This window comes from Camarhynchus parvulus, chromosome 5, assembly GCF_901933205.1.
Source record: "Camarhynchus parvulus chromosome 5, STF_HiC, whole genome shotgun sequence".
Classification (NCBI taxonomy): Eukaryota; Metazoa; Chordata; class Aves; order Passeriformes; family Thraupidae; genus Camarhynchus; species Camarhynchus parvulus.
The window spans coordinates 41,769,403-41,792,817 of record NC_044575.1 but is presented as its reverse complement, the minus strand read 5'-3'; the positions used below and the strand labels follow the sequence as shown (position 1 = coordinate 41,792,817).

The following is a 23,415-nucleotide window of genomic DNA, read 5'->3' as shown; positions in this document are numbered from 1 at the left end:
CTGGAACAGCATTGAGAGTCTCAGGGCAACATCTGAACTGCATGTAAACTTCACGAAGTTTTTAAATAAAAGTAATGCCTTATGTCTTGGGCCAAAATTTCTAGGAAATTCTAATATGACTTTTTTACTACATAATTTTATGATTTTTTGTCTTGCAGTTAGTAGTTGATAATAAGATGGCACAGTTGAGTACCTTAACCTATGCAGCAGACTTTTCCTTTTTACTTGTCCATAAAAAGTAAATCTCCAATATTACTGAAAAATACGGTTATGTGGTACTAATGACACTTGTCTTCTCAACTCATATTGAAATAGCTCATTTAATAACTCCTGCTATCATGTAATGACTGAGTGTTTTCAAAGCTGTTTCCTTATTAGAGCAGAACTAATATCAGTTTGTGAAAACTCAGTAATAGGCTTAACCAGTGCTGTGTTGTTGTTTGATGCTGTGTTGTACAGGAAAAAAGTATGTAAAATCCACTAAATATCTTTCTGCCGCAAAACAGCAAGCTATGCTCCATATTTAGTCCGTGCAGTCTATGTCAAAAGTAAACTTTAAGATACTTTCAATCTCATACAAAAATATATCCAGCTGACTGGCTCCTCGGGAACTAAGGTTTTTAACTATTACTATCAACATACTGTAAGTGACTTTCAAAAACCATAAGTTTAAGTCTTGCACAGTTTTTGGAACATTTTATGAATTAAATAAGCAGTGTGAATGGAGGGATTTTTCATTTTAAAAAGCAATTATAAAAGAAAAGTATATGTTTTCTGTTAGGAGAGAAGAGTGCTAAAGGACAGCTTTACAAACGCTTTAACTGAGCACCTGTTTGAGGTAAAGGTGTTACACCTCCAGATGAGCTACTGGTAATAGGACTGCATTAGGGAACATAAAAGCTTTTCTAAGAACAGTTTAGGTACTGTGTATGGTCACAACATTGCGTGGAACGAAAGTATATCCTGAAAATTTCCATGTATGTTTTGTAGGATATGGAGCAAAAAAATCACTAATTTAGAATTAGTGCTAGTAAAGGTTTTAAGTTTCTAAGAAAGTTGTCCTGCTCTCTTCTGATGAGTGATGAGATAGTGTGTAAAGAAAATGCTATTTCTTTAGTTATTGCTATTTGTGTTTTAGGGTTTTATAACACCGAAGTTCCACACTAACAGTTTTTGCTGAAAATCGCTCAGAAGTTTATAAAGAGCTCACAAATTTATAAAGAACTGGCAATTCCTGTTGCACTTATTTTCCTTATTTGGAAGAATCTTGCAGTAATATTGCCAGTACTTATAAGTAATCTATATTTGGGTTTCCTGCAGCTTAATGTGTGAAACAAGACATATGTAAATTAGGAAAAATATAATTAAATACCACGTATTTTATTCAGAGATAGTAAAGAGGGAAATTGCTTCTGGAGCATTTGGTTTGACAAAAACTAATTTATCCTCTGGGTAAATTGTTTGCCTTACTTAGTATTTATCAATGTCTAAGTACATAAATAACTGTTGTGAACATTAACCTGTGATTGCGTTGCTGTGTTGCTCTTGGGATTAGTCTCTGTTATTACCTGGGAGCAAAAACAGCATTATGGTTGAATTTAGAATTTAAAAAATGCAAAGAGGGGAGCATTGGGGCAGAGTAGTTTCATAACTTTAGTGTGCAGCTGCATCTCATGCAGAGCCTGTGTAAAACTGCTTTCCACACAGGAGACAAGGTACAAAACAATACAAATAAAACCAAGAGTTCTCGAGGAGTGCTCCTGGACTTGGAGCTTGTTCAAATGACAGTGGTGAGGGGTCCCATAAGTGGTAGTTTCATGAGCCCTTAGCAGGAGCTTGTATATTACTTTGTAGGTAACAAATGCCTGGGATTATTCCAGGCTAATTGCATATTGACACGTTATTTTTGAGTGCAGTTACTGAAAATAACAGTTTCTCTCTTGTGATATAATTAACTTGAAGTGATGTGGTGGAACCTGTATCAAGGCATCCAGTTATGAAGAGCAGTTTGAACAGGTCCAGCTATACCTGAAGACTTTCTTTTACTTCAAAAAATCAACATGAAATATTTAAATTAGTATAGTCTTTAGACCTTTCAATTATAAACCCTCAAACAAAGAACTAATGTTTTCTGTAACTACAAAAATTACAGAGTTAACTTGAAAAAAACTCTATAATTGACATTATCAATTGCATGATTTTGCAAATGTTTTCAAATTAAGCTGAACCCAACTGTTGGATTGAGCTTAATGAAAGAGGAAAGCTTTTATAAAATTCTAACTGAAATAATTCCATCTTCAAAACCTAGAGAGAGAATTCTTAGTCTTCATAGAAGATTGATTTGATTTTAAAATATTGTGATATTGGAATCAGTAACATTTGAAGTTTTAGTGCATGAGAAAGATTAAAATAATTACTTCATTTTGCCAATATATTTAGTTGCATTCAAAATGGCTTTGAACAGTGCAATTTATCCTAAGTATTTTCAAGAGTAGAAAATTACCAAACTCATGGTGATGAGAATCCTTTCATCTACATCATAGTGATTTCACTTAAATATTTTTATATATTTGTGTGTTTGAGTGTACTCCCTGCTGATACTCCAGTGCTTTCAATATAGCATTTTGTCATGTGTGGTGTTCTGTCGTGATTGTGCCTAAAACCAACATAGGAGCACTTTTCTGTTTGTAACATATGATTTAAATTTGGGAATAAAGGAGAGTAATTGCTAGGTGTGTCTTTTCAGTTTTGACAGCTATTGGAGGCACTGCAGATGGTGAACCTTGCCACTTCCCGTTTTTGTTTATGGAGAAGGAATATGCAGAGTGCACTGCCGATGGGAGGGAAGATGGCAGGCTGTGGTGTGCAACAACCTATGATTACAAGAAAGATCAGAAGTGGGGCTTCTGTGAATGTAAGCAACCTTTTGGCTTGTTCTTGTTCAAGGAATGCTTTTTTAGGCTCATCTTTTCAGTCGTCTTAATGCTCTTTATTTCAGGATGTAGAAGTGGCCACTTCATACCATAATAAACAAGTAGTTATAAAGGCAAAGTTTTCATGATGGAAGAAGTTTTAAAAAATGCCAATTCCTAGACCTGATTTGGAAATAGTGCAATGAAGGCCTCTATAAAACTGTTTCTGAGGCTGTAGGAGGAGAGATAGGGGTTTGACAGTATTGCCTATTATACTTACTGATTTGTTACAGAAAGGCAACCCTTCTCTAGGAAATGTCCTTCTGAAGGAGGAACCTGCACAGCTTGCTTTTGAGCAAGGAATAAAAAGAACATTTTATCAGCAAACTAATGTGTGAGACATCACACAAGAAGAAATCATCTGTTAATATATCAAACACATCAATTAGACAGCTTTTTGTAATCACTTTGTTTATTGGTCTTCAAAAGCAAGTTTCTGGCTGTACTTACCCTTTAGAATGAATAGGAATTTTGAGAGGATAGTCTTCAGTGGTATAATTTGAGCTCTTTATGTACACTTCTTTTTCTTTTTTTTTTTTTTAGCTGAAGAGCAGTCTAATAAGAGAAGGCAGATGCAAGAAGCTGAGGATGTATATCAGATTGGAATGAAAATCCTTAATGAAAGTAGTAAAAAGGCTCAGAAGAAAGTGTAAGTATACCTCATCTGCCCCCACAGGAGAAGAATGATATGGCTGGTCACTTTTGCTTAACTTGAAAAGAACTTGAATGAGCTGTCCTGAGATTTTGAGCTTTATTGGACTCAAGATCAAACTATGCAGTGATAGAAGATAGATAGTAAATACAGGGTATTTGAAAAAAAAATATGCCTGCATTCCTTTGAATGCAGTAAAAATTGTGTAAGATTAATTTCTGAAGAGTGGGTGTCATCAAAACATTGACTTAATGCAAGGTGATGCTGCAGTTCTCTAGCTCCAGTTTATACATGGCAACTGGCCAGGAAAAAAACTGAGAATGTATTATGAGATAATTGCCCTTTTCACATGCTTCTTGCAGTCTTGCTGTCATTCTGCTTCAAAGATGAAGTGGGAAAAATTGGCATTTCTTGTCCTGCTCTGTTTTTTCTCCTGCTTTCTGATGGTTTTGGTCACCATAAAAATAGTATTAAACTTAAAATTAACAAGTCATTATAATTCTAATCATTAATTTTCTTAGAAAGAGGAGGGTAATGCTTGCAGACAAATAAAAAAATTAGAAATTAGTGTTCTGTTCATTCTAGTTTATTTTCTGAAGGCATCCAATTACTGATTAAATAGCTGTGGACTTAGCACTGTAATTTAGAATTGCTATGTTAATTTAGATCTTCCTCCTATTCATGTTGGCAACTTCTGCTGATTAATATGTGAGGACTATAACTATTTTAGGTTCATTTGTGGAAATAAGGGAGTGTATTTCTACTTTGTCAGGGAAAGTGAGGAACATCTAAAGTTGTCTGCACCTTGGCAAAGACAAAGAGAGGCAATATCTGTTGGATTCTGAGTAGTATTTTTTAGTATAAAATAGTGTAAGAATTCTAAAACAATATTCGGTGTTAGTTCTCTTGTACACTTTACACTTTCTTAGAAGATGAACTTCTGTGAGGAACCAGGTATGCCTCAGTCTGTCCTGAAGAACATGCCTGAGAATTGAAAGAAGGAGAGGTAAATGAAAATCTTGGGAGTGCTCTCAAGGGTCCCTGAGGCTAAGCTGAAGCAGGCTTGCTTGATACTGTGTAACCCTGTGTAAAGTTAGGAGATTTTTAATTGCTGTTAAACCAGCTTCTCTGAAATTACTTTGAAGGGCTACCAGTTCTGAGAGTGAAATAGAAAAAGGAGTATTCAGAGATCCCTCTGTTTGTTAGCATGACTTTTTCAGCACAAAATTGATCACATGCTGTTGTCTTGAGCCCAAGGCTTGGTGTTTTCACTGGAGTGGTTTTGTACTCAGATTGTAGAGAATACATTGTCTTTTTCAGGCTGCTTCTCTTTACCGTGATAGGAGACTGTTACAGGAGTGGTTCCACTGGACACCTAGTACAGAACTAAAAATTGTTGCTACAAAAATATGATCATTTGAGCTTACATTTTTTGTATGTCTTAGAGGAGAGGAAATGCACACTGCTTTGCTTATGGAGTAGAGCAACCATTAAAATTCAGCTTTTCCATTAACTAAATCATGTGTTGTTGCTGATGTTGATGATTTGTAGCTGGAACAAATGACTGTAGGTAGATGCGTTTTTGGAAAATAAAGGCTAAAACAGAGGAACAAAACCCTCTCCAGAATCTTCAGGTTTGTAAATGGAATTTACTACATTGCTTCAAGTTGACAAAGAAATTGTTTTCTCTTAAGAGCATATCAGTATCTTCTGAAAGCAGCTGACATGAATCATACCAAGGCCATGGAGAAAGTGTCTTATGCTTTGTTGTTTGGGGATTACCTGAAGCAGAACATCCAGGCATCAAAAGAACTATTTGAAAAACTAACGGAAGAAGGTTCTCCTAAAGGACAAATGGTATGTATGTCCTTAGATCCTACAGATGCTTCTATAGGTTTATAAATGAAATAATATAACCTATAGATATAGGGTTTTAGATTGTACTTCCTCTAGGGTGCTTTTATAGATGGCACCTGTACCCTCAAAGTAAGCACAAACACATCTTCTGTTTGAGTTTTAAAATGTTTAACTACCAGTAATATAAGATGGTGCTAGTCTTTTAAAATTTTTTCCCCTGTTTTATGACTGACAACATTGGATGTATAAGTCAAAAAAACGGGTATATATAGGTGACTCTAGCCAACAAACCTTCTGAAACTGTGTACTTTTTATGTGGTTTTTGTGCAACATTGTGACTTTTCATTTGCAGTTTTATGAGATGACACCAGTTTATAATCTAGGAAATAAAAACTCCTAGGAAACTTGACATGTATTTAGTGGATTGGGACTTGCTTTGTCCCTGTGCCTTTGAACACAGAATTATTCATGCTTAGTGTTACAAAATGTCATAAAATATGGGTGTTAATGATTTTAATATCTCATGCCTGCATGTACTTATTGTTTAGTTATCGCTTGTTTAGGAAGTGTCAGCTTCTTAAGGAGCTATTAACTTTCTCTTCTCTTTGGCTACCAAATCTCCAGCTGCTCCCTGTTTAATCATGGAGTACCCATTTACCATAGAAAGCAGGAGCATGTTTTCTCTACAGACTTTATCTCTCAGTGATGACCTTGACTTTTATTGATCTAAAATTCAATACTGTCTGCATGAGATAATTTTTGTGTATACTTTCAGATTGCCTAGAATAGTCTTAGAACTCTGAAATATAGACATCTTTACTTATACACTAGCTTCTGTGCTACTAGTTTCTGTTCTGAGCTACCAGCTGTAACAGGTGTGGTAGGCAGAGCAATAACAATGTAAATCTTAAGAACAAAAATAACTTCTGAAAGAACCTCAGATAAATAGCTCAGAGCATTTTGATTGTTTGTATTTATAGTTGCAAGTGACCAGTGGCGGAGCAGATGCAAAACTGTGAATTCATAGGATCTGTGAATCAAACAGTACAAGTCTTCTGTGCAAGGCTGTGTTTCACAGATGTTTACACTGGTGTCTGAGGCAAACTGGGTACATGAATAACCTGACAAATACTGCTTAGCTTCACTTGAGGATCTTTAAACTGGGATACTTGCACTGTTTAGGACCTTTGGATCTAGGCTTGATATTCTGGGAAGTAGTAGTTTGCTCCTTGCATTTGATTCACTCATCCAAATTCTGGTGAAACACTAATTTATGTTAACATCCTAAGCAACTGAATGATTTTGAAACTTCATACTTTGAAAGGGGCAGGGAAGAGCACAGATATAGGCAGCACCAAACTGAAGGTAGAGCTTGGCCTACTCTTTGCAGCTTTGAATCTCTATGCCCATGTATTCCAGGAGAATTGATCTGTGGTTTTTTAAAAGGTGTGCTTTTGTATTTCTAGGCACTTGGATTTCTATATGCGTCTGGCCTAGGAGTCAATTCGAGTCAAGCTAAGGTAATTTAGAAATTTTCGGTGTGTGGTCTTGTGTTTTCTCTTGGAGGCTGATGTTAAATAACCAGTGATTTTTGTTTTAAGGCTCTGGTGTATTACACTTTTGGAGCTCTAGGAGGAAATCTGATCGCTCATATGATCTTGGTAAGTAAGATGGTTAATAACTTTAAACATGCAAGAGTGTTTTTGTACTCCTGCATTTTCAGTGTTATGATTTCCTTTCATATGAATACCCCATCCAAATACTACATCATTTTGTATGCATTGGGTGGGCAGTAGTATCTTCCCCATTATTCATTTTTAATTCAAGGATGAGTCTGCTCATTTTAAGCTATGCACCACTATGAATTTAGATGGACCATGTTTAAATCTCTTGACTTAAATTAGAATTGTCAGACTTAAAATTTTTGTAATCAAATGAGAACTATGAAAGAGATCATTACAGAAAATGCTGTTTTAATGAGTATTGTGAGATTTAAGACAAGGTGCAACATGTAAATAAAAGGCTTTACAGGTTCACCCTTAAGCATCATTCTACTTATTTGCTTTTTCTTGAGTAATATTTGAACTATACTGGCCATGTTTAACCTTTAATAGTGTCAGTCATTGGGTTTTTTTGTAGCTACAATGGACTCGTGGCCTTTGTCCAGCCTGTTGTCTTGTCAAATCTTGATCAAATAATGTGAAAGAAGTTTGTAACATTGCAAGCAGTATGTTCTCAAGTAATTGTTAGTCCCATATTTGTCGTTTCCTTTCTAGGGTTACCGGTACTGGGCTGGGATAGGAGTCCTTCAGAGCTGTGAATCTGCTCTCACTCACTACCGACTCGTAGCTAATCACGGTAACAACTTTCTACTAGGGTAACATTCTTGACTTTCTGTGTTCTTCTTCATCTTTCAACTAGAAGACTAAAGTACTTCCAACACTAATAGTATAAATAGAGAATTTCTGATATTAAACAAGTTATGGCTCTGCATTATGATATGCTATTTTTGTCTGTATTGAAATGTCTTGGAGGGTATCAAAGTAATTAATTCTCTCTTGAGTAACAGCTTGAAGCTCTGTAGACATCTGGTTTTACTAAGTTATGGTGTAACTTCTGTATTGAAAAAACCTTTCTGAAAATTTATCTCATCTCCTTTCCAGTTGCTAGTGACATTTCCTTGACTGGTGGCACAGTGGTTCAGCGAATTCGCTTAGCAGATGAAGTGGAAAATCCAGGAATGGCAAGTGGGATGCTAGAAGAAGACTTGATCCAGTATTACCAGTTTTTAGCTGAGAAGGGAGATGTACAAGCACAGGTAAGATTCAGTTCACCTGATGACATTCAGACATGTTCAAGAATTACAGGAACAGCTTTATGAAGTATGGAAAGACATTGGAGCTTTAGTGTTCTCTTCATCCAGAATCAATCTGTTTCCTATTTCCCCCTTAGTTTTTATGTGAAGAGACTTATGTTTTTGTGTGTTTAAGGTAGAACTTGGACAGAAAATGCAAATATTTTTGAAAACAACTTTACCATCTTAGGAATGAGATTTTGGCTTTCGCTAGAAACCAGCCAGACTATTTCAAGGATAACTTCAGATGTTGTGCAGGAAGGCTAGATAAAAATACTGGCCTTGACAAGGGATTTCAATTTCTCACTGCTCCTGCTGTTGCATGACTTCTGCATGCTGCAGTCTGGATCTCTTCTACACACAGTCCAGGAGGGGAGGATGCTAACAGAGGCAAATTGTCCTAAGCCAACCTGGTTACGTATCACTTAAGACTTAGGTAGGCAGGATTCAAAAGAACATTTGTTACTTTACATCTAGGACAGTATGTTGCTTCTATCTAGGATAAATTTCCGTTTAGGCTAGTGTGAAAAAGTAGGACTGTACTGTAATTATTGAATCAAATCTGTGTCTTCAAACTTTGTGGCATCTTTAACTCTGATATTGTCTATCTTTGTGCATGTAATTAGCTCACCTGTATCTGTATTGCTAGAAAAAGAAGTCCCAAGGGAAAAGTGACTTACCTGCAATGTAACATTTTTTTTAGGTTGGCCTTGGACAGTTGCACTTGCATGGGGGAAGAGGAGTAGAGCAAAATCATCAGGTACCTTTTCTCTATATCTCTGATGCATAATATGCTGGGCAGAGGGGGAGAAAGTATAACTGAAAAAGTGGTGCAAAAGTGTGTAAGTACCACTGTATGGTATGTAACAATTTCAATAGCCTTATTCAAAACAACTGAATCTTTATGTGACTAGAAGATGGAACTGATTTTTTTACATAACTAGTTTAAAATTAACCATCTTAAAAATGAGAATGTCAAAAGTAAAACCTTATCAAGTAGTACTGGAGTTGGCTGAGCTTTTCTAAATATGGTACAATCTTCATGATGTGCTGGGCATACATTAGTGATGATAGTGTAGTTTGTGGCTTGCAAGAATATTTTGCTTCTGGTAGACAAAACATTGTAACTTTAAATACTAAAGATATTAGGTGTGCATAGAAAATAGAACTTCTGCAGATGTAAGCCAAACTAGCTACCTTGCTTATGGAAGTTAAAATAGCTAACCTCATCTTGAAGTATGTATTGAAAAAATGGAGAGCTAAGGATGTGCAGTCCTGAGGATTATTTAATCCAATACAGTAATTATTTAACAGAAATTATTTATTAGTCATCATATTTAAAATACCTCAAAATGACTGCTTCAGGAGGGTTCAGAGATGATAGTGAGTGGTCAGAAGAAGTATAACCAATTTCTGTGTAAAAGTAGAATAGGAATTGGCCAATCTTGCCTATTCTAAACAGGATTTGATGGTACCATAAGAAAGTAAGATTTACCTGTGTGGACAGTGCATAATAACAATTGCAGTTTGGTTTTTCCCCTTCTGGTTTTTGGAATACACTGGCTAGAGGGATTGATGCTTAATATTGCAATTATATAAGTGAAGAACCCTGTCACATATATTAAATTAGATGGGATTGGTAACTTTACTCCCAGAAGAACATGGTAACTTGGCAAACAAATCTATCTGCCTCTACTCCATTTGCAAGACAAGTTGCTCAAATCATAGTGATGGTGATTAAAACACTTGTTTTCTTTTCTACAGCGAGCATTTGAATACTTCAATCAAGCAGCTAATGCTGGCAATTCCCATGCTATGGCTTTTCTAGGAAAGGTAAGATATAAATACTCTCAAAAGTAAGAAGACTGCCTTACAAAGAAAAATAGAAAATGTTTCCTACTTTCTGATATCAGTCAATCTAAAACTTGAATTCTGGAATCTAAGTATTGCAGTTTAGCTCCTGTTTTGAGTTTTTCTGCAAGATCTGAGTGTTGTAGTCTGTTATGTCTTGTCTTAAGTTTTCCTTTACTTTAAGAACTTTTTGGAGTTTTTTTAAATAGTGCCTGAACTAGGGTTTTGGTGGTTTTTTAATCAAATAATTAAATATTTGAATGTCCTTTTTCTGTGAGGGAATTCAAAACTCTAAATAGGAAACTATTCTTTTCCACGCAAAGTATGGGGGAAAACTAGGTTTCTCAAAACTTTGCCCATCGGGAAATACTAAGTTGTGAAGGAAATGGGAAGGAAATGTAGAGAATTGAGGCATCTGAGTCAGAAATGCCAATAGGCCTGTACTTACTTTGCACTAAAGCTTGAATCTATCTGCAGGGTGGGCCTTTGTTTCAGTTATCTCAAATTTAAGGCTTTTTTTTTCTAGGGGCAGATCTTACCTGACCAATCTGGTTGCCTTCTGTGATGGGGTGAAAATAATGGTCAGCAAGGAAAGAATGTCTGATATCAGCTATCTATCTGGACCTGTACAACATCATTGTCTTCAGATTGGAGAGACATGGATTGGAAGGGTAGAATATCTGGGAAATAAGGAATTGGCTGGATGGATATAGCCAGACAGTTGTGATTAATGGCTCTGTGTCCAGGTGGAGGCCAGTGACAAGTGGGGTCCCTCAGAGCTCTGTCTTGGGACCAGTGCTCTCTAATATCTTTACCAATGGCACAGACAGTGATATCAAGCACAGCCTCAGCAAGTTTGCAGATGACATCTAGCTGAGCAGTGCAGTGACACAACAGAAGGGTGGGAGGCCACCCAAAGGGACCTGGACAAACCTGAGGTGTGGGTCCATGAGAACCTCATGAAGCTCAATAAGTGCAAATGGGAGGGCTGCACCTGTACAAATAGGAGTGCAGACTGGGAGATGAACTTACTGAGCGCAGCCTTATGAGGAAGGACTTGGGGGAATCTCATGGGTGAAAAGCTGGACATTACCCAGCAGTGTTCACTTGCAGCCCAAAAGACAAATAGCATCCTGGCCTGCATCAAGAGAGGAGTGGCCAGCAGGCTGAGGGAGGCAATTCTCCCCCTCTGCTCTGCCCTTGTGAGACCCCACCTGGAGTACTTTGTCCAGGTGTGCAGTCCTCAGCGCAGGGAAGACATGGACCTGTTGGTGTGAATACAGAGGATCAAGATGATCGAGGGATGGAGCACTTTTCCAATGCAGACAGGCTGAGACAGCTGGGGGTTTTCAGTGTGGAGAAGAGAAGGCTCCAGGGAGACCTCACTGCAACCTTCCAATACCTAAAGGAGTCTTACAAAAAAGAGGGAGAGCAACATTTTGCACAACAAGTAGTTATAGGACAGCGGGGAATAGCTTTAAACTAAATGAGGAAAGATTTAGGCTAAATGTTAGGCCAAAGTTCTTTATTCAAAGGGTGGTGAGGCAGTGGAATGGGTTGCCCAGAGAAGTCGTGGATGTCCCATCCCTGGAAGTGTTCAAGGCCAGGCTGGTTGGGCCCGCAGCAACCTAGTCTAGTGGCTAGCATCCCTGCCCATGGCATGGTAGTTGGATGCAGATGATCTTTAACCCAGTCTGTTCTATGATTTTTAATTTAAAATGTGATTGGCAGGTTGCTGGCAGTGATTATAATGCATTACTGCTTAGAAAGTATTTAGGTCACTTGTCTGAGATCTGGGTTGCAGACTACCTTCAGCCTGTGAGGAGCTAAATCCTTATTACTCCATTTGAGTACCTTCTAAGGTTAGGCTACAATAAGCACCAGCTCTAGGTCATCTTTTTCAGGCTGTCATTGTCAGAGGATTCAAAATTAATGTTCTTAAAACCTAAAAAAATAGCATAATATGCTGTTCAAGGCACCTGACAGAAGAAATTGCAGTTCCTGCATTCTCTATTGGTTGTTTCGTCACTAATTATTGTGGAAGTGAACTGTATTTAGTAAACAATTTTTGCTTTGTTTTTGCAAAGTATTTTTACTGCCGAAAGAGTTTGATTTCTGCTGGTCTCAAGATTTTTGCTTGATTGTGTGTTTTTCACTGCACATTGGTAGAAATTAAAAATTAAGGGTATTGTCTTGAAAAATTAATTGTATGGGCAGTTCTTTTCCATCAGCAAGTTGAACTCTGAGTTTTACAGCAGAGGGATGTATTTTCTGCTTCTGGACAAGTTTTAATGATTATTCAGTAAAGAGATAGTCAGAATAATCTAAGTACAGTAACTCCCTCTCAATATGTAAAGTGAGGATGCTTCATGGTCTTCATGCTAAACTGACTACTTTGGCTGTTCTTCAGTAATGGCTTTCTCTTTCAGATGTATTCAGAAGGAAGTGATGTTGTACCTCAGAGCAATGAAACAGCCCTTCAGTATTTCAAGAAAGCTGCTGATATGGTATGATTACCTGTAAGGTGGAACTACAGCATGTGCACTAAGTTAATAAGCTCTAAGTTGAAGTGCTGCAAATGCTTCATGTGCTCTTCCATGTGCAGACACCTATTCCCAACTTCTCTCCCAGATTAATTAGCCCATAATCTTTCTTGCCTAAGATGTCAAAAACAGCTCTGGCCATGGTGCTTCATGAAGCTCTGTTCGGCATAAGGAGTCTAGCTCTCATGAATAGAGTCTAACTCTATTTCATTATTATGAAATACTGTCCACCTAAATAGTCTGCAATTCTGTGAAGTGCTAGTGTTTGTTATTTTGAAGTTGTCTTGTCACAGGAATTTACAGTGCTTCTGTTATGTGAATATATAATAATTTTATACCTCTCATCTCACTGGACTGTTTGGTCTTTGGGATGATGTTTTTTGATTATGTTAATTATGTATACAATTAAAGCATGAGTAGCCCTCCAGGAAGGGTGTTCAGCATGTGAAACACAGTAGATTAAATTCTGAAGGAACTTTTGTAAGATAACTGCCTTCATAGGCAGTTCTGGTTCTTAGATTCCACAACTCTTAGATTCCACAGCTCTGTGCTAAAGTGAGGATCTCTTGATGTGCTCACCCTGCATTGACTGAAACTTTCTGATGTGTCCCATTGCCTGTGCTGGCACTGAAGTAGTGCCATAATGCCTGCTTTTGCAGGGGCAGTGGATAGTAATGTAGCCCACAGGACAGCCACCATTTCACCCTTAACACGGGTTCTTAAGAGTTCCTGGAGCCGTTTTGGGAACTTCTGTAGCACCCAAAACATTTTGAAGTTGGAAAAACTAAAGATAAGTAAACTATTAATGCCCTATCTTTCTAAGGTTATGGGTTCTACATATTGTACAACACTGTAAAAGTGCACAGTAAACTTTCATAAATAATATTGGAAGTTTTTCCCTGTTCATCAGCTGTTAGTTACTGAAAAAAGTTACTGTAAATTCTGTTTCCTCCCTAAGTAAGTATTACTAGGAGCAAAGAATGAATCTCTCTTGAGTACTATGTTTTCATGATGTTCAAGACATACTAGATTTGAATAATATAGATGTAGGTTTTGCCTTTCTTTCCAGAAGTGTTTTTCTGTGTTTTCAGGGTAATCCAGTTGGACAGAGTGGATTAGGAATGGCTTACCTCTACGGAAGAGGTGTTCCAGTGGTAAGCTTTTGACAGTCGTCTTTCTAATCATAGGTGATTGTGTGACTTTTTGTTGTCAACAGATTTATTTTTTTCTGGAGGAAAGTACTGTGGAAAGCTTAATTATGAAGATTTCTGCTAAACTGAAAATTCCTTGAGGAAAATCTATAATGTAAAAAAAATGCACTATGGAATTAGCAGCTGTGAAAGAAGCATCCTGATTTTGCTCTCAGAAGCTTGAAAATGTTGCTTAAGCTATTAGAAATGCATAGAAGTGTGCATTTTAACAGGAGATTTGAGCTTGTCTCTAATTTTCTTGTGACATAAAACAAATCCTAACTGACCCCATTTTGTGACTTGTGGGAGTGGAGGAACACTGAAACTTTTTAATCAGTTAATTTCCTTTATTGCTTTTCCCACAGGAAGGTTTCTTGTCAAATTTTTTATATTTAGCTATGCAAACAGATACTCAAAATTTGAATTAGCCCAAAGTTGATGAAATAAGTGTTCCAAAACCAGAACAGAGCTTCCATTCTGTTAAGCATAACTGTTCTAGAAAGGCTGTATGTGGATGCCAGCTTTGAGATAGCTGCAGAGTTGGAACTGGCTAAATATCATTGTAGTCTGTTTCATTTTTTGCTTCCAGATTTTGAACAGAGGAATATTTTCACTAAAAAATCTTGCTGTAATTTTTCTGTGAAATAGATCTGTCCTTTCACATATGCACATGCATATTTTCTCTCTTAAACTTTGGTGTATTGCAAGGCTCTAATGACTGGACCAAATCTTTCTGCAGAACTATGAGCTAGCACTGAAGTATTTCCAGAAGGCTGCAGAACAGGGATGGGTTGATGGACAGCTTCAACTAGGTTCCATGTATTACAGTAAGTGGCATCAAAACCATTTGCAGGTTTAAGCATCTGCCCTTTCAGTCACTGCTCACTAGGTGGCATTACAAGTGTGCATACCTTGCATGTAGAATGGGCTTACAACATGGAACTTGTTTCATTCTGTTTTTTCCTGACTTTTTCACAAAGCTTTTCTAGAGTAATTTTGAAGAGTAAGAACTGTTTGGTACAATGCTGCTTTTCAAGAGGAATGAATAGCAATGATTTAATCTTTCTTTTAGATGGCATTGGAGTCAAGAAAGACTACAAACAAGCTTTGAAGTATTTTAACTTGGCTTCCCAGGGTGGCCACATTCTGGCTTTTTATAATCTGGCTCAGATGCATGCTACTGGCACTGGAGTGATGCGGTCCTGTCATACTGCTGTTGAGGTAAGGTCACCTGTTCATCAACATCAATAATACTGACTGGCAAGAGATTGGCTACAACCACATCAGCCTGTACAGGATGTTTCCAGCAGTGACTGCAGAGTCAAGGCTATCAAAAGGGAAAGTGATATATTAGCAAACTTGTTTGTATTTCATGAGAAAAATCTTTGGCTTTTTTGTTACGTGGTTTGTATTTCGGTTATTAACTTCAAAGAAAATCTAAAGAATGTAATGCAAAGCAAGCAACAGTCACTTATAAGTACCAAATTCTTTTATACTTGGATTTAAGTGTAACAAAACTAAGATACTAAATAATTCTGAGTAAGCATCTGAATCTTACAAGTTACTATCTTTACTTACTAAGAATCTTACAAGTTGCTAAGCATTTATCTGCTTAGCAACTTGTATCTTAAAGTAAGCCTGTCTTGAACGGTGGAGGTTGCTTGTCATGTTTTCATGTGAAATACAAATATTTTGAACAGGCATCAGAATGTTAGTGTTACTTCTTGCAAAACCTAAATTTTTGAAGTTCCTGACAACCAGTATCCTCCCCCTTCCTTTTTCCTCTGCAGTTGTTTAAGAATGTCTGTGAACGGGGGCGTTGGTCTGAAAGACTGATGACTGCCTACAACAGCTATAAAGATGGTGATTCAAATTCTGCTGTGGTTCAATATCTTCTTCTGGCAGAACAAGGCTATGAAGTTGCACAAAGCAATGCTGCTTTTATACTTGATCAGAGTAAGAATCTGAATATATACTGAAAAGGGTTTTTCTGGAGGTGGCATGTTAGAACTTTAATGAAGCTCTTGTCCTCTTACCTGCTCTTCACGCTGGAAAGCAATCAGTTTTCATTTTCACTTCTAAGAATGGCTTCATAGACTAAAAGTTAAAATACATTTATTTTCTGACCTGGGGATTTTAAAATGGTGTAAGCAGAGAGTCTTTAGAATATTGCACACTGCTAAAAATTCTCTGGACTTCCAAAGCACAATTGTAAAAGCAGGGATTGCATTAGGTTTACTTTTGACCAGTACTATGCATAGAAGTCTCAGTGTCCTTTGTTCTTTCTCTTGTAATGCATTTTCTCAGCACCTTCTTCTTTGTGTGACTTTACTGATGCTACTCTTGAAGCAGGGGTAAGGAACTGAGCAGCTGATTCTTTTAGATTTGAAAAAAAACTTATCCCATGTCTTACTGGAACTAGATGGCTTGAACTTGGATTTATTGGAGTTTCAAGTCATTGGTAGACAGTGGAAGTACAATGGTAAATCTTTCTACAAACTGCAAAACCCAGTATTTTAAACTTTCTCTAAACCAAATCTTGGTCTCCTTGCCAGCTTTATATCTTAGTATTGAAAGCACCTATTGGTGGCTGATGGGCTAATCTAACATCTTCATTTCCAGTTAATGTTTTTTTAAAGGTGTCTGAGTGAATCATCTTTAGATAAGGTACAGTAGTGATGGTCTTGGCTGGAAGTGCAAAGAAACAGAATTTTTCCCTGAGTTAAAACTCTGATTGTCTTTACTCAGATATATCTGCATCTCGACTGGAGATTGATTTAAAATTACTTTATATGTTTTATACAAAATCTGTGTCAGCTGTGGGACAGTACAGCTGAAACCATAGTTACACTAGAAGTTCAAGTTATAAATCCTTTGAATTGTCTGATAGTTCATGAACCTTCATATTGTGACATGGACAACTTCTGAAGTAGCCAAAGCACTGCTATGTAAGAGACTGCAGTCTGGCTGGTTAAAGGAGTTTAAGCCTTTGTTTTACCTGACTAGTCCTAGGTTTCAGATGGCCAAAACTGTAACAGGTTATACTTCAACCTTGTATTTGTCAAAGTTCAAATTATGTGCTCTTAAAACTTGCATTTTCTGTCATTCCTCAAGTATGCATCAGAATCTCCTACAGCTGGAATGGGAGAGATGCTTGGTAAGCCATAGTTCAGGGTAAAATTATATAGTTTGTTCCAAGCTCCCTTATGTGGGCAGATAAATGGAAAGGCCCTATAAATGAAAGGGGTTTTTATAAGTTTCAGATGTGTTGAATCTTGTTTGTTCTATAACACAGATTGCTTCAAGTTTTTAACATATTTCACCAGACTGAAGATAAGCAGGGGGCTTTTTGTGGTCGTGTGTGCATATACCATGGTTCTATTTAACTGGATTATTTTCTTCTTTAGAAGAAGCTAGCATAGTAGGAGAAAATGAAACCTATCCTCGAGCTTTGCTTCACTGGAATAGAGCAGCTTCTCAAGGTATGTCTGTGCCTTACAATTCCAATCTGCTTCTTTTTATATTGCGGAGTACATTCAGTGTAGGTTTGCAGCTGCAGTGTGAGCTGCAGGTTGAGCTCTGGGTGGGAGGAGCCCAAGGCAAGGAGCCATGAACTGCCAACCTTTTCCATAACAAGGGGCCCAGGGACCTGTGGCCCAGGCAGGTGACAAGACACAGCCAGAGCCAAGGACCCTACACTTAAGTATGAACAGACTGTGAGGGTATAAAAGCCCAGAGATTCTTTTGTTTGGGGTTCCTCCTCGGAAATACAAGCTCAAGCTGTTTTTTGTGTTATTGTGCCATTATTAAATTGTTTAAAAGATTCAGGCATCTGAGACTCTGCTCTTGGAAACCCAGAGTCAAACCAGTAAGGAAAGCTTGTCTGACTGTGTGAGTGGCACAAGTAGGGAGTCAAGCACTCATCAGCCCTTGCAGCCAAGCACTGCAAAGGAGGAAGGAGCTTCAGTCCCTGCAGTATCAGTCTGTAGTGGTGGGAGTGTGATGGCCACAGTGCCTCCCAAATGGTCAGACAAGAAGGTTTCCTTTACATTTAGTAGAGCCATTAATGTCCGATTTCATCTGTTTTGCTATGAAACATGTAAAGAGGGAAAGTTTGCATCCTCCTGTTAACATAAGTTGTATCCCAGATAGGATGGTTAGTGTTCTTTGGTCTATTGTTAGCTATAGTGTCATTACAATATCCTTGCAGATCTGAGCTTTTCTGTGATTCTAAAGACTAAAAGGACTAAGATACAAATGTACTTTGTGCTTCTTTTGCTGTTCCATATGGAATTAAAGAGCAGTGTTAAACAACATTGGCAATGTTTACACTGACTTTTCTAAAAGTATATCTGCTCGGAAAAATAAATCCAAAATCCTTCAGAGTAATTTGTTACTTTTCATCATTTTTTAAGAAATGCAATTTCCTATTCAAAGTAAGCACTAATGAAAAATACATCCTTGATGTCCAAACAACACAAATTTAAACCCTGGTGCTTGTTTACCTACCCTAAAATAACCAAAAGTGAACTTAATGAGGAAATACTTTGAGGTATCTAACTTCCAAAGGGATGCATCTATGTTAATATCTGTCTACTACATTTTAACTGTAGAGCAAGACTACCTTGCAAATTCAGACTTTCAAGGCTTTTAGTTTAAAATTAAGAAATTGAGATGATGGCATGAATGATGAAACACTATTTTTCAAGTGTTCCAGTGTTACTGCATTAAAAAAAAAAAGTTGAGTCCTTTAAAGGCCATATAGCAAATAAAAAGTTTTTCTGTAATAAGGGAGTGATCATGAACATGTTACGGGTTTTCAGCTGATACCACTATATAGCAATAAAAATATTGGTAGGATTACTAGGAAGAGGTCTTACCTGCAGATAGAAATTGGCTGTGTTTTGGTTAGCTTTAACCAAATTTTAAAAATAAAAGCTGTTTATGTGAGGGGGTGTTGAAAGATAAACAGTTTGTACAAACTGTGAAAAGTAATACTAACGCTCCTACTGCATCTTCATAGGAAGCCAAAAGGGTTTCTTTGCCTAGTTATTTTATCCTTTTTTTGTTGTTTTTTTAGGATATACTGTTGCAAGAATTAAACTTGGAGATTACCATTTTTATGGGTTTGGTACTGATGTTGATTACGAAACTGCATTTATTCACTATCGACTGGCATCAGAACAGCAGCACAGTGCTCAAGCAATGTTTAATCTGGGCTACATGCATGAGAAGGGGTTGGGCATCAAGCAGGTGAGTGAGCTGTACACTGAGAGTCTGCTTTGTTACAGTACATTTGCTAATATTCAATTAAGTCCACAATTAGTGGAATTAGCATGTCTCCCAGTACATTCACCAATAGGAAATGGACAAGTATATTGACTTCACACTTAACTATGTGAAGTAATGATGCATAGACATCAAAGGTGAACATATCTTAGGAAAAAAAGAAACTATGGTTAATTTTTCAAGTTCTTCAAAACTGTACTTTGGATTTTCTTAACTTCAGGATATTCATCTCGCAAAACGATTCTATGACATGGCAGCTGAAGCAAGCCCAGATGCTCAGGTTCCAGTCTTCCTAGCACTTTGCAAGCTTGGAGTGATTTATTCCTTGCAGTACATACGAGAAATCAATGTAAGTAATGCAGAGTTAAAAGACAAGAGCAAATGTGTTTTCCATTTTTAAAAGTAGCTTAATTTGTAATTTTACTTAAGTAGAAGTAAGAAGTATTGCTTGAACCTTCTGGAAGAAAGTCACTGAAGCTTTCATTCCTATTTCCTATTTGTGCAACTCTGTGAATCTGAAATGTGCACATGCTGTGCTCTTCTGTGCTGTTCTTCCCTTGAAGAGAATTTCTCAAAACTGTTTGACTGTTCTTATCCATGACCATCTGCTGTCAAAATGAAAGCAGATCTAACTGACATGATTGCTTAGGGGGAAAAAAAAATTATCCCTGATTCTCATGCTATTTTATATTCAGCTGCAACAACCCCATTATACTTCTGTTTGATCTCTGTGGGGGAAAAAATGTGTTTGTATTAGATAGTTTAGGTATTTTGTAGTTTCTACTGGGTAGTGGCCCTGAAAAAAATCTTATCTGGAATTAAAGTCTTTCCAATGTTTCTCAGTGTTCTGACATCTTACTGCCTTTTTGGATTTTAATAAATTAAAATTGTATGGAAGTTATTACCACTTAGAGCAAATGCAGTTTCAGACAATTCAGCAGAGTTTGACAAATTAAAGTAGTATTTGAGGCTGAGGACAGTCAAAATACTTAAGTCGATCAGGCAAATACCCACATAGCACTCACAGAAGCTGGTATGCAGAATGCAGCTTTTCCTGGTTTTAAGTCTGCTGCTGCAGATTTAAATTGGCAGTGACTGTGTAGTATCATCAGATACAGTAGTGAAGCATGGAAGTGTGTGTTGGCTAATCCTTATGCAAATGGGGTCTTACAAAAAGGCACTTCAATCAAAATTCCCTGTCCATTACCTGCACAAATCTCAGCATTGTACCATACAAGTGTCCTAAGGCTTAATGCTGTGTCATTTGTGGGAAAGCCACAAAACTCCATAGTGGAACTTTAATCTCTAAAATAGAAAATAGACTACCTCATTCTATATAGGATGGCTCTTAGTCTCAATGGTGTTTTAGTTCCTGGAAACTGAAAATGTTGCTGATGTGATACTATTTTTTCAGAGAGGAAAAGAGCCACTAAATTTTAAAACTGATACTTGTACGTGAAAAGTGTTACAAGTGGAATTTAAAATGAAAGTAATTTCCCATTTGTGTTCTTTGACATGATGTGGACTTTTTCTTTCTTAGATAAGAGAGGTATTCTCACACATTGATATGGACCAGCTGCTGGGGCCTGAGTGGGACCTCTACCTTATGACCATCATCGCCTTGCTCCTGGGAACAATTATAGCTTACAGACAAAGGCAACACCAGGCAATTCCCAGAGCAGCAGGACTGCGGCCAGCTGTGCCTCAACAAGAACCGCCCCCAGAGCATCAACCACCACAATAGCAACAAGAGCCTCAGTCAAAGAACTGGATTTTTCCAAAAGGAACAATTTTCATTGTGAATTAGGACTTTGGATCAACAGTCCCTCCCCCAAAAGAGGCACAAAGAAGTTTAAAAAAAATGTTTGAAAGCTGCTTAGAATGATGCCTTTTTTCAGGGATAAGAAAATTATTTTGAAACTGATTTGAATGTTATTTCAGTGCCAATGGAATAACACTATGGCTTTTTTCATGGAAACACAAGAGTGCTACTACAAAAATGTTGCCTGCTGTATCTAGTTCCTCTTTATTCAGAGTCCTTTTCATCTCCCAGAGAGACAGAAGGCTAGCAGTGGAAGGTTTTTGCCTGCTTGATAGCAGTTGCCCTTTATAAATGTAATAATAATTTTATGGCAAATTTAAGTCCCAAGAAGCTGACCTATATTCAAATTCTGAAAAGATTAGGGCTGTTAGGAACTTAAATTCTGACCTGCATCCCAAGTATTTCTATAGTGCTTATTTCATTTTTTTAGTATTTCTTACACTTTGGTCTTTTAGGCTGTCTTGGATGGTTTAACATAGATTATTGATAAACCCTGTAAAACTAAGCCAGCAAACATGCTACTCTCCATTTGTGCTTTTTGTTTTGAGTATTTTCCTGCATTCCCCTTAGACAGGTCTCAGCAGTTAGTATGTAGCCCGTGAGGTGGAGTGGGACAGTGGGGTCTGTGAATCTCGTCAGTCAAAAACTGTCCACACAGCACCCAGATCTCACATACTTCTAAAACTTTTCAGGAGCCTGTGTACTTTGCAGTCCTTCATGACATGAAAACATATTGGTAGAGTTCCTAAATTTAAATTTGTCTTTACTAAGAGGCTGAGTCTAGATAGCAGAAAGCACCAGTATTACTGCGCACACTGAACAAAGGAGAGAGCCAGAAATCTCAGAGTTAGCTGACTTGCTTTTGGAGTTGAAAGTTCTGTGCTTGATTTTCCACAAACCTGTTAGTGATTTGCACTGCAAGAAAGAAATATGTGTATCTCATGCATGCATCTGCTTAATGCATCTATGAAAAAGAGCCACAAAAATGCCTGCTCCCTACAAAAGGGCATGGGCTTATGCCAGTGATGCTGCTCCAAAGCTACAGGGGTGCTCTGGCTGTTGCCAGCCTCTCTTGTACCTGGCATAGAGGAAAGTCACAGTAATGTTTCTGGCTGTGCCATCTCGAGGACCCTTTGTAACAAGAAAATCCAAAGAGAAAGAAGACTAGTGGCTTCTTGATGCCACCAGGTCAGTGTAAAGGCCTTTTAATGAGTGTAAAGACTGTGACCTGTGGACTGATGATTTAAGACTGCAAGAGGAGTCTCTTCACTTTGTGATGATTTTCATTGAACTATAATTTCTGGGGCTGGGGATGGGAAGCAGTGGCAGAATAGTCTAGGAGCATGAAATGCGTAACTGTCTGTTCTTATTTTCCAATAGTAGAGAAATATTTGGTTTCTGTACTAGCATTAAACCCTCTGAATATACTATCATAAAGCTGAATGAATACAAATGAGGCTTTAGCTGCTTTCTGACAGAAGCTGTTGTGTTTAAAGGGTTAAGGGCTTCTTTTCATGCAAATGTTTTTCCAGTGTATTGGCAACAACATATCAATACACTTTATTTAGAATTGAGAGTTTCGTATGGTTTCATACTTCGTACATGTGCAAGGAGATCATTGCACAATAGGCCTCTAGCTTGGAATAGAAGATAAGCAATCCATTCTTTTGTAAATGGAAATGTCACAGATGACTAGTATTAAAAGTACTAGTATTATAGTTCGAACTTCTCAGTACTTCACAATGCTTATGCTGGTCATATGAAGACAAATCTTTTAGTGTGGAGGGTTGCAGCATGTGGTAGAGGAATGCCTGTTCAGTCTCAATCATCATTAGCAGATGAAACAGTATTGAACTTACATGTAGTGTCTTATATGTACAGCATTCCCCAGCTGCATTTCTAAGATATCTGTGACTTCTGAACACTCCCTCTGACATATTTTGCCACTCTCACTTAATAATTTGTTTTAGCTTGGCATGAGTAAATTAAAGATTATATGGAAAACGTTTTTAGTTAAATACCATTCATTCATTGGTATTGGTCTCTTAGGCAATTTAACAATTTCATTACTGCATTATTAAAGTGTTTTGGTTGTTGATCTATTAGAACTGAATTCTAAAAGCTCTCTTTTACTTGCATGAGAATCTCTCATCACTGCTGCTATGTGACAGTCTTGTAGATTACTTTCAGTGAATCTGATGCATTTTTACATCCAAGAAATCAGCAGAAGAAAACAGTTGAAGATCAGCAAGTTACTTCATTTAAAAAAAAATGCTTTTGGAAGGAGCAATAAGGACGTCTTTCTCCTGCTTTTTTCCCTTCCACCAAATTACTACCACTAACTTTTCAGATGACATTCATTTGAATGTGGTGGTAGAAGAAAAA

General features: G+C 37.3%; 1 protein-coding gene across 1 annotated transcript in view; it reads left to right on the top strand.

Moving 5' to 3' along the window:
* The window catches only part of SEL1L (SEL1L adaptor subunit of ERAD E3 ubiquitin ligase), a 31,544-nt gene extending 8,393 nt beyond the window's left edge, over window positions 1-23,151 (top strand). The window contains exons 4-21 of the mRNA XM_030949172.1: window positions 2,747-2,914; window positions 3,516-3,621; window positions 5,319-5,481; window positions 6,948-7,001; window positions 7,083-7,142; window positions 7,758-7,839; window positions 8,145-8,299; window positions 9,039-9,095; window positions 10,100-10,168; window positions 12,616-12,693; window positions 13,821-13,883; window positions 14,659-14,746; window positions 14,992-15,140; window positions 15,710-15,875; window positions 17,327-17,401; window positions 19,000-19,172; window positions 19,429-19,557; window positions 20,749-23,151. Of these exons, the coding sequence (XP_030805032.1) occupies window positions 2,747-2,914; window positions 3,516-3,621; window positions 5,319-5,481; window positions 6,948-7,001; window positions 7,083-7,142; window positions 7,758-7,839; window positions 8,145-8,299; window positions 9,039-9,095; window positions 10,100-10,168; window positions 12,616-12,693; window positions 13,821-13,883; window positions 14,659-14,746; window positions 14,992-15,140; window positions 15,710-15,875; window positions 17,327-17,401; window positions 19,000-19,172; window positions 19,429-19,557; window positions 20,749-20,952 (2,039 nt within the window). The 3' untranslated portion in view covers window positions 20,953-23,151. The remainder of the gene's footprint in view (window positions 1-2,746; window positions 2,915-3,515; window positions 3,622-5,318; window positions 5,482-6,947; window positions 7,002-7,082; window positions 7,143-7,757; window positions 7,840-8,144; window positions 8,300-9,038; window positions 9,096-10,099; window positions 10,169-12,615; window positions 12,694-13,820; window positions 13,884-14,658; window positions 14,747-14,991; window positions 15,141-15,709; window positions 15,876-17,326; window positions 17,402-18,999; window positions 19,173-19,428; window positions 19,558-20,748) is intronic.
* Window positions 23,152-23,415: the final 264 nt, after the last annotated feature.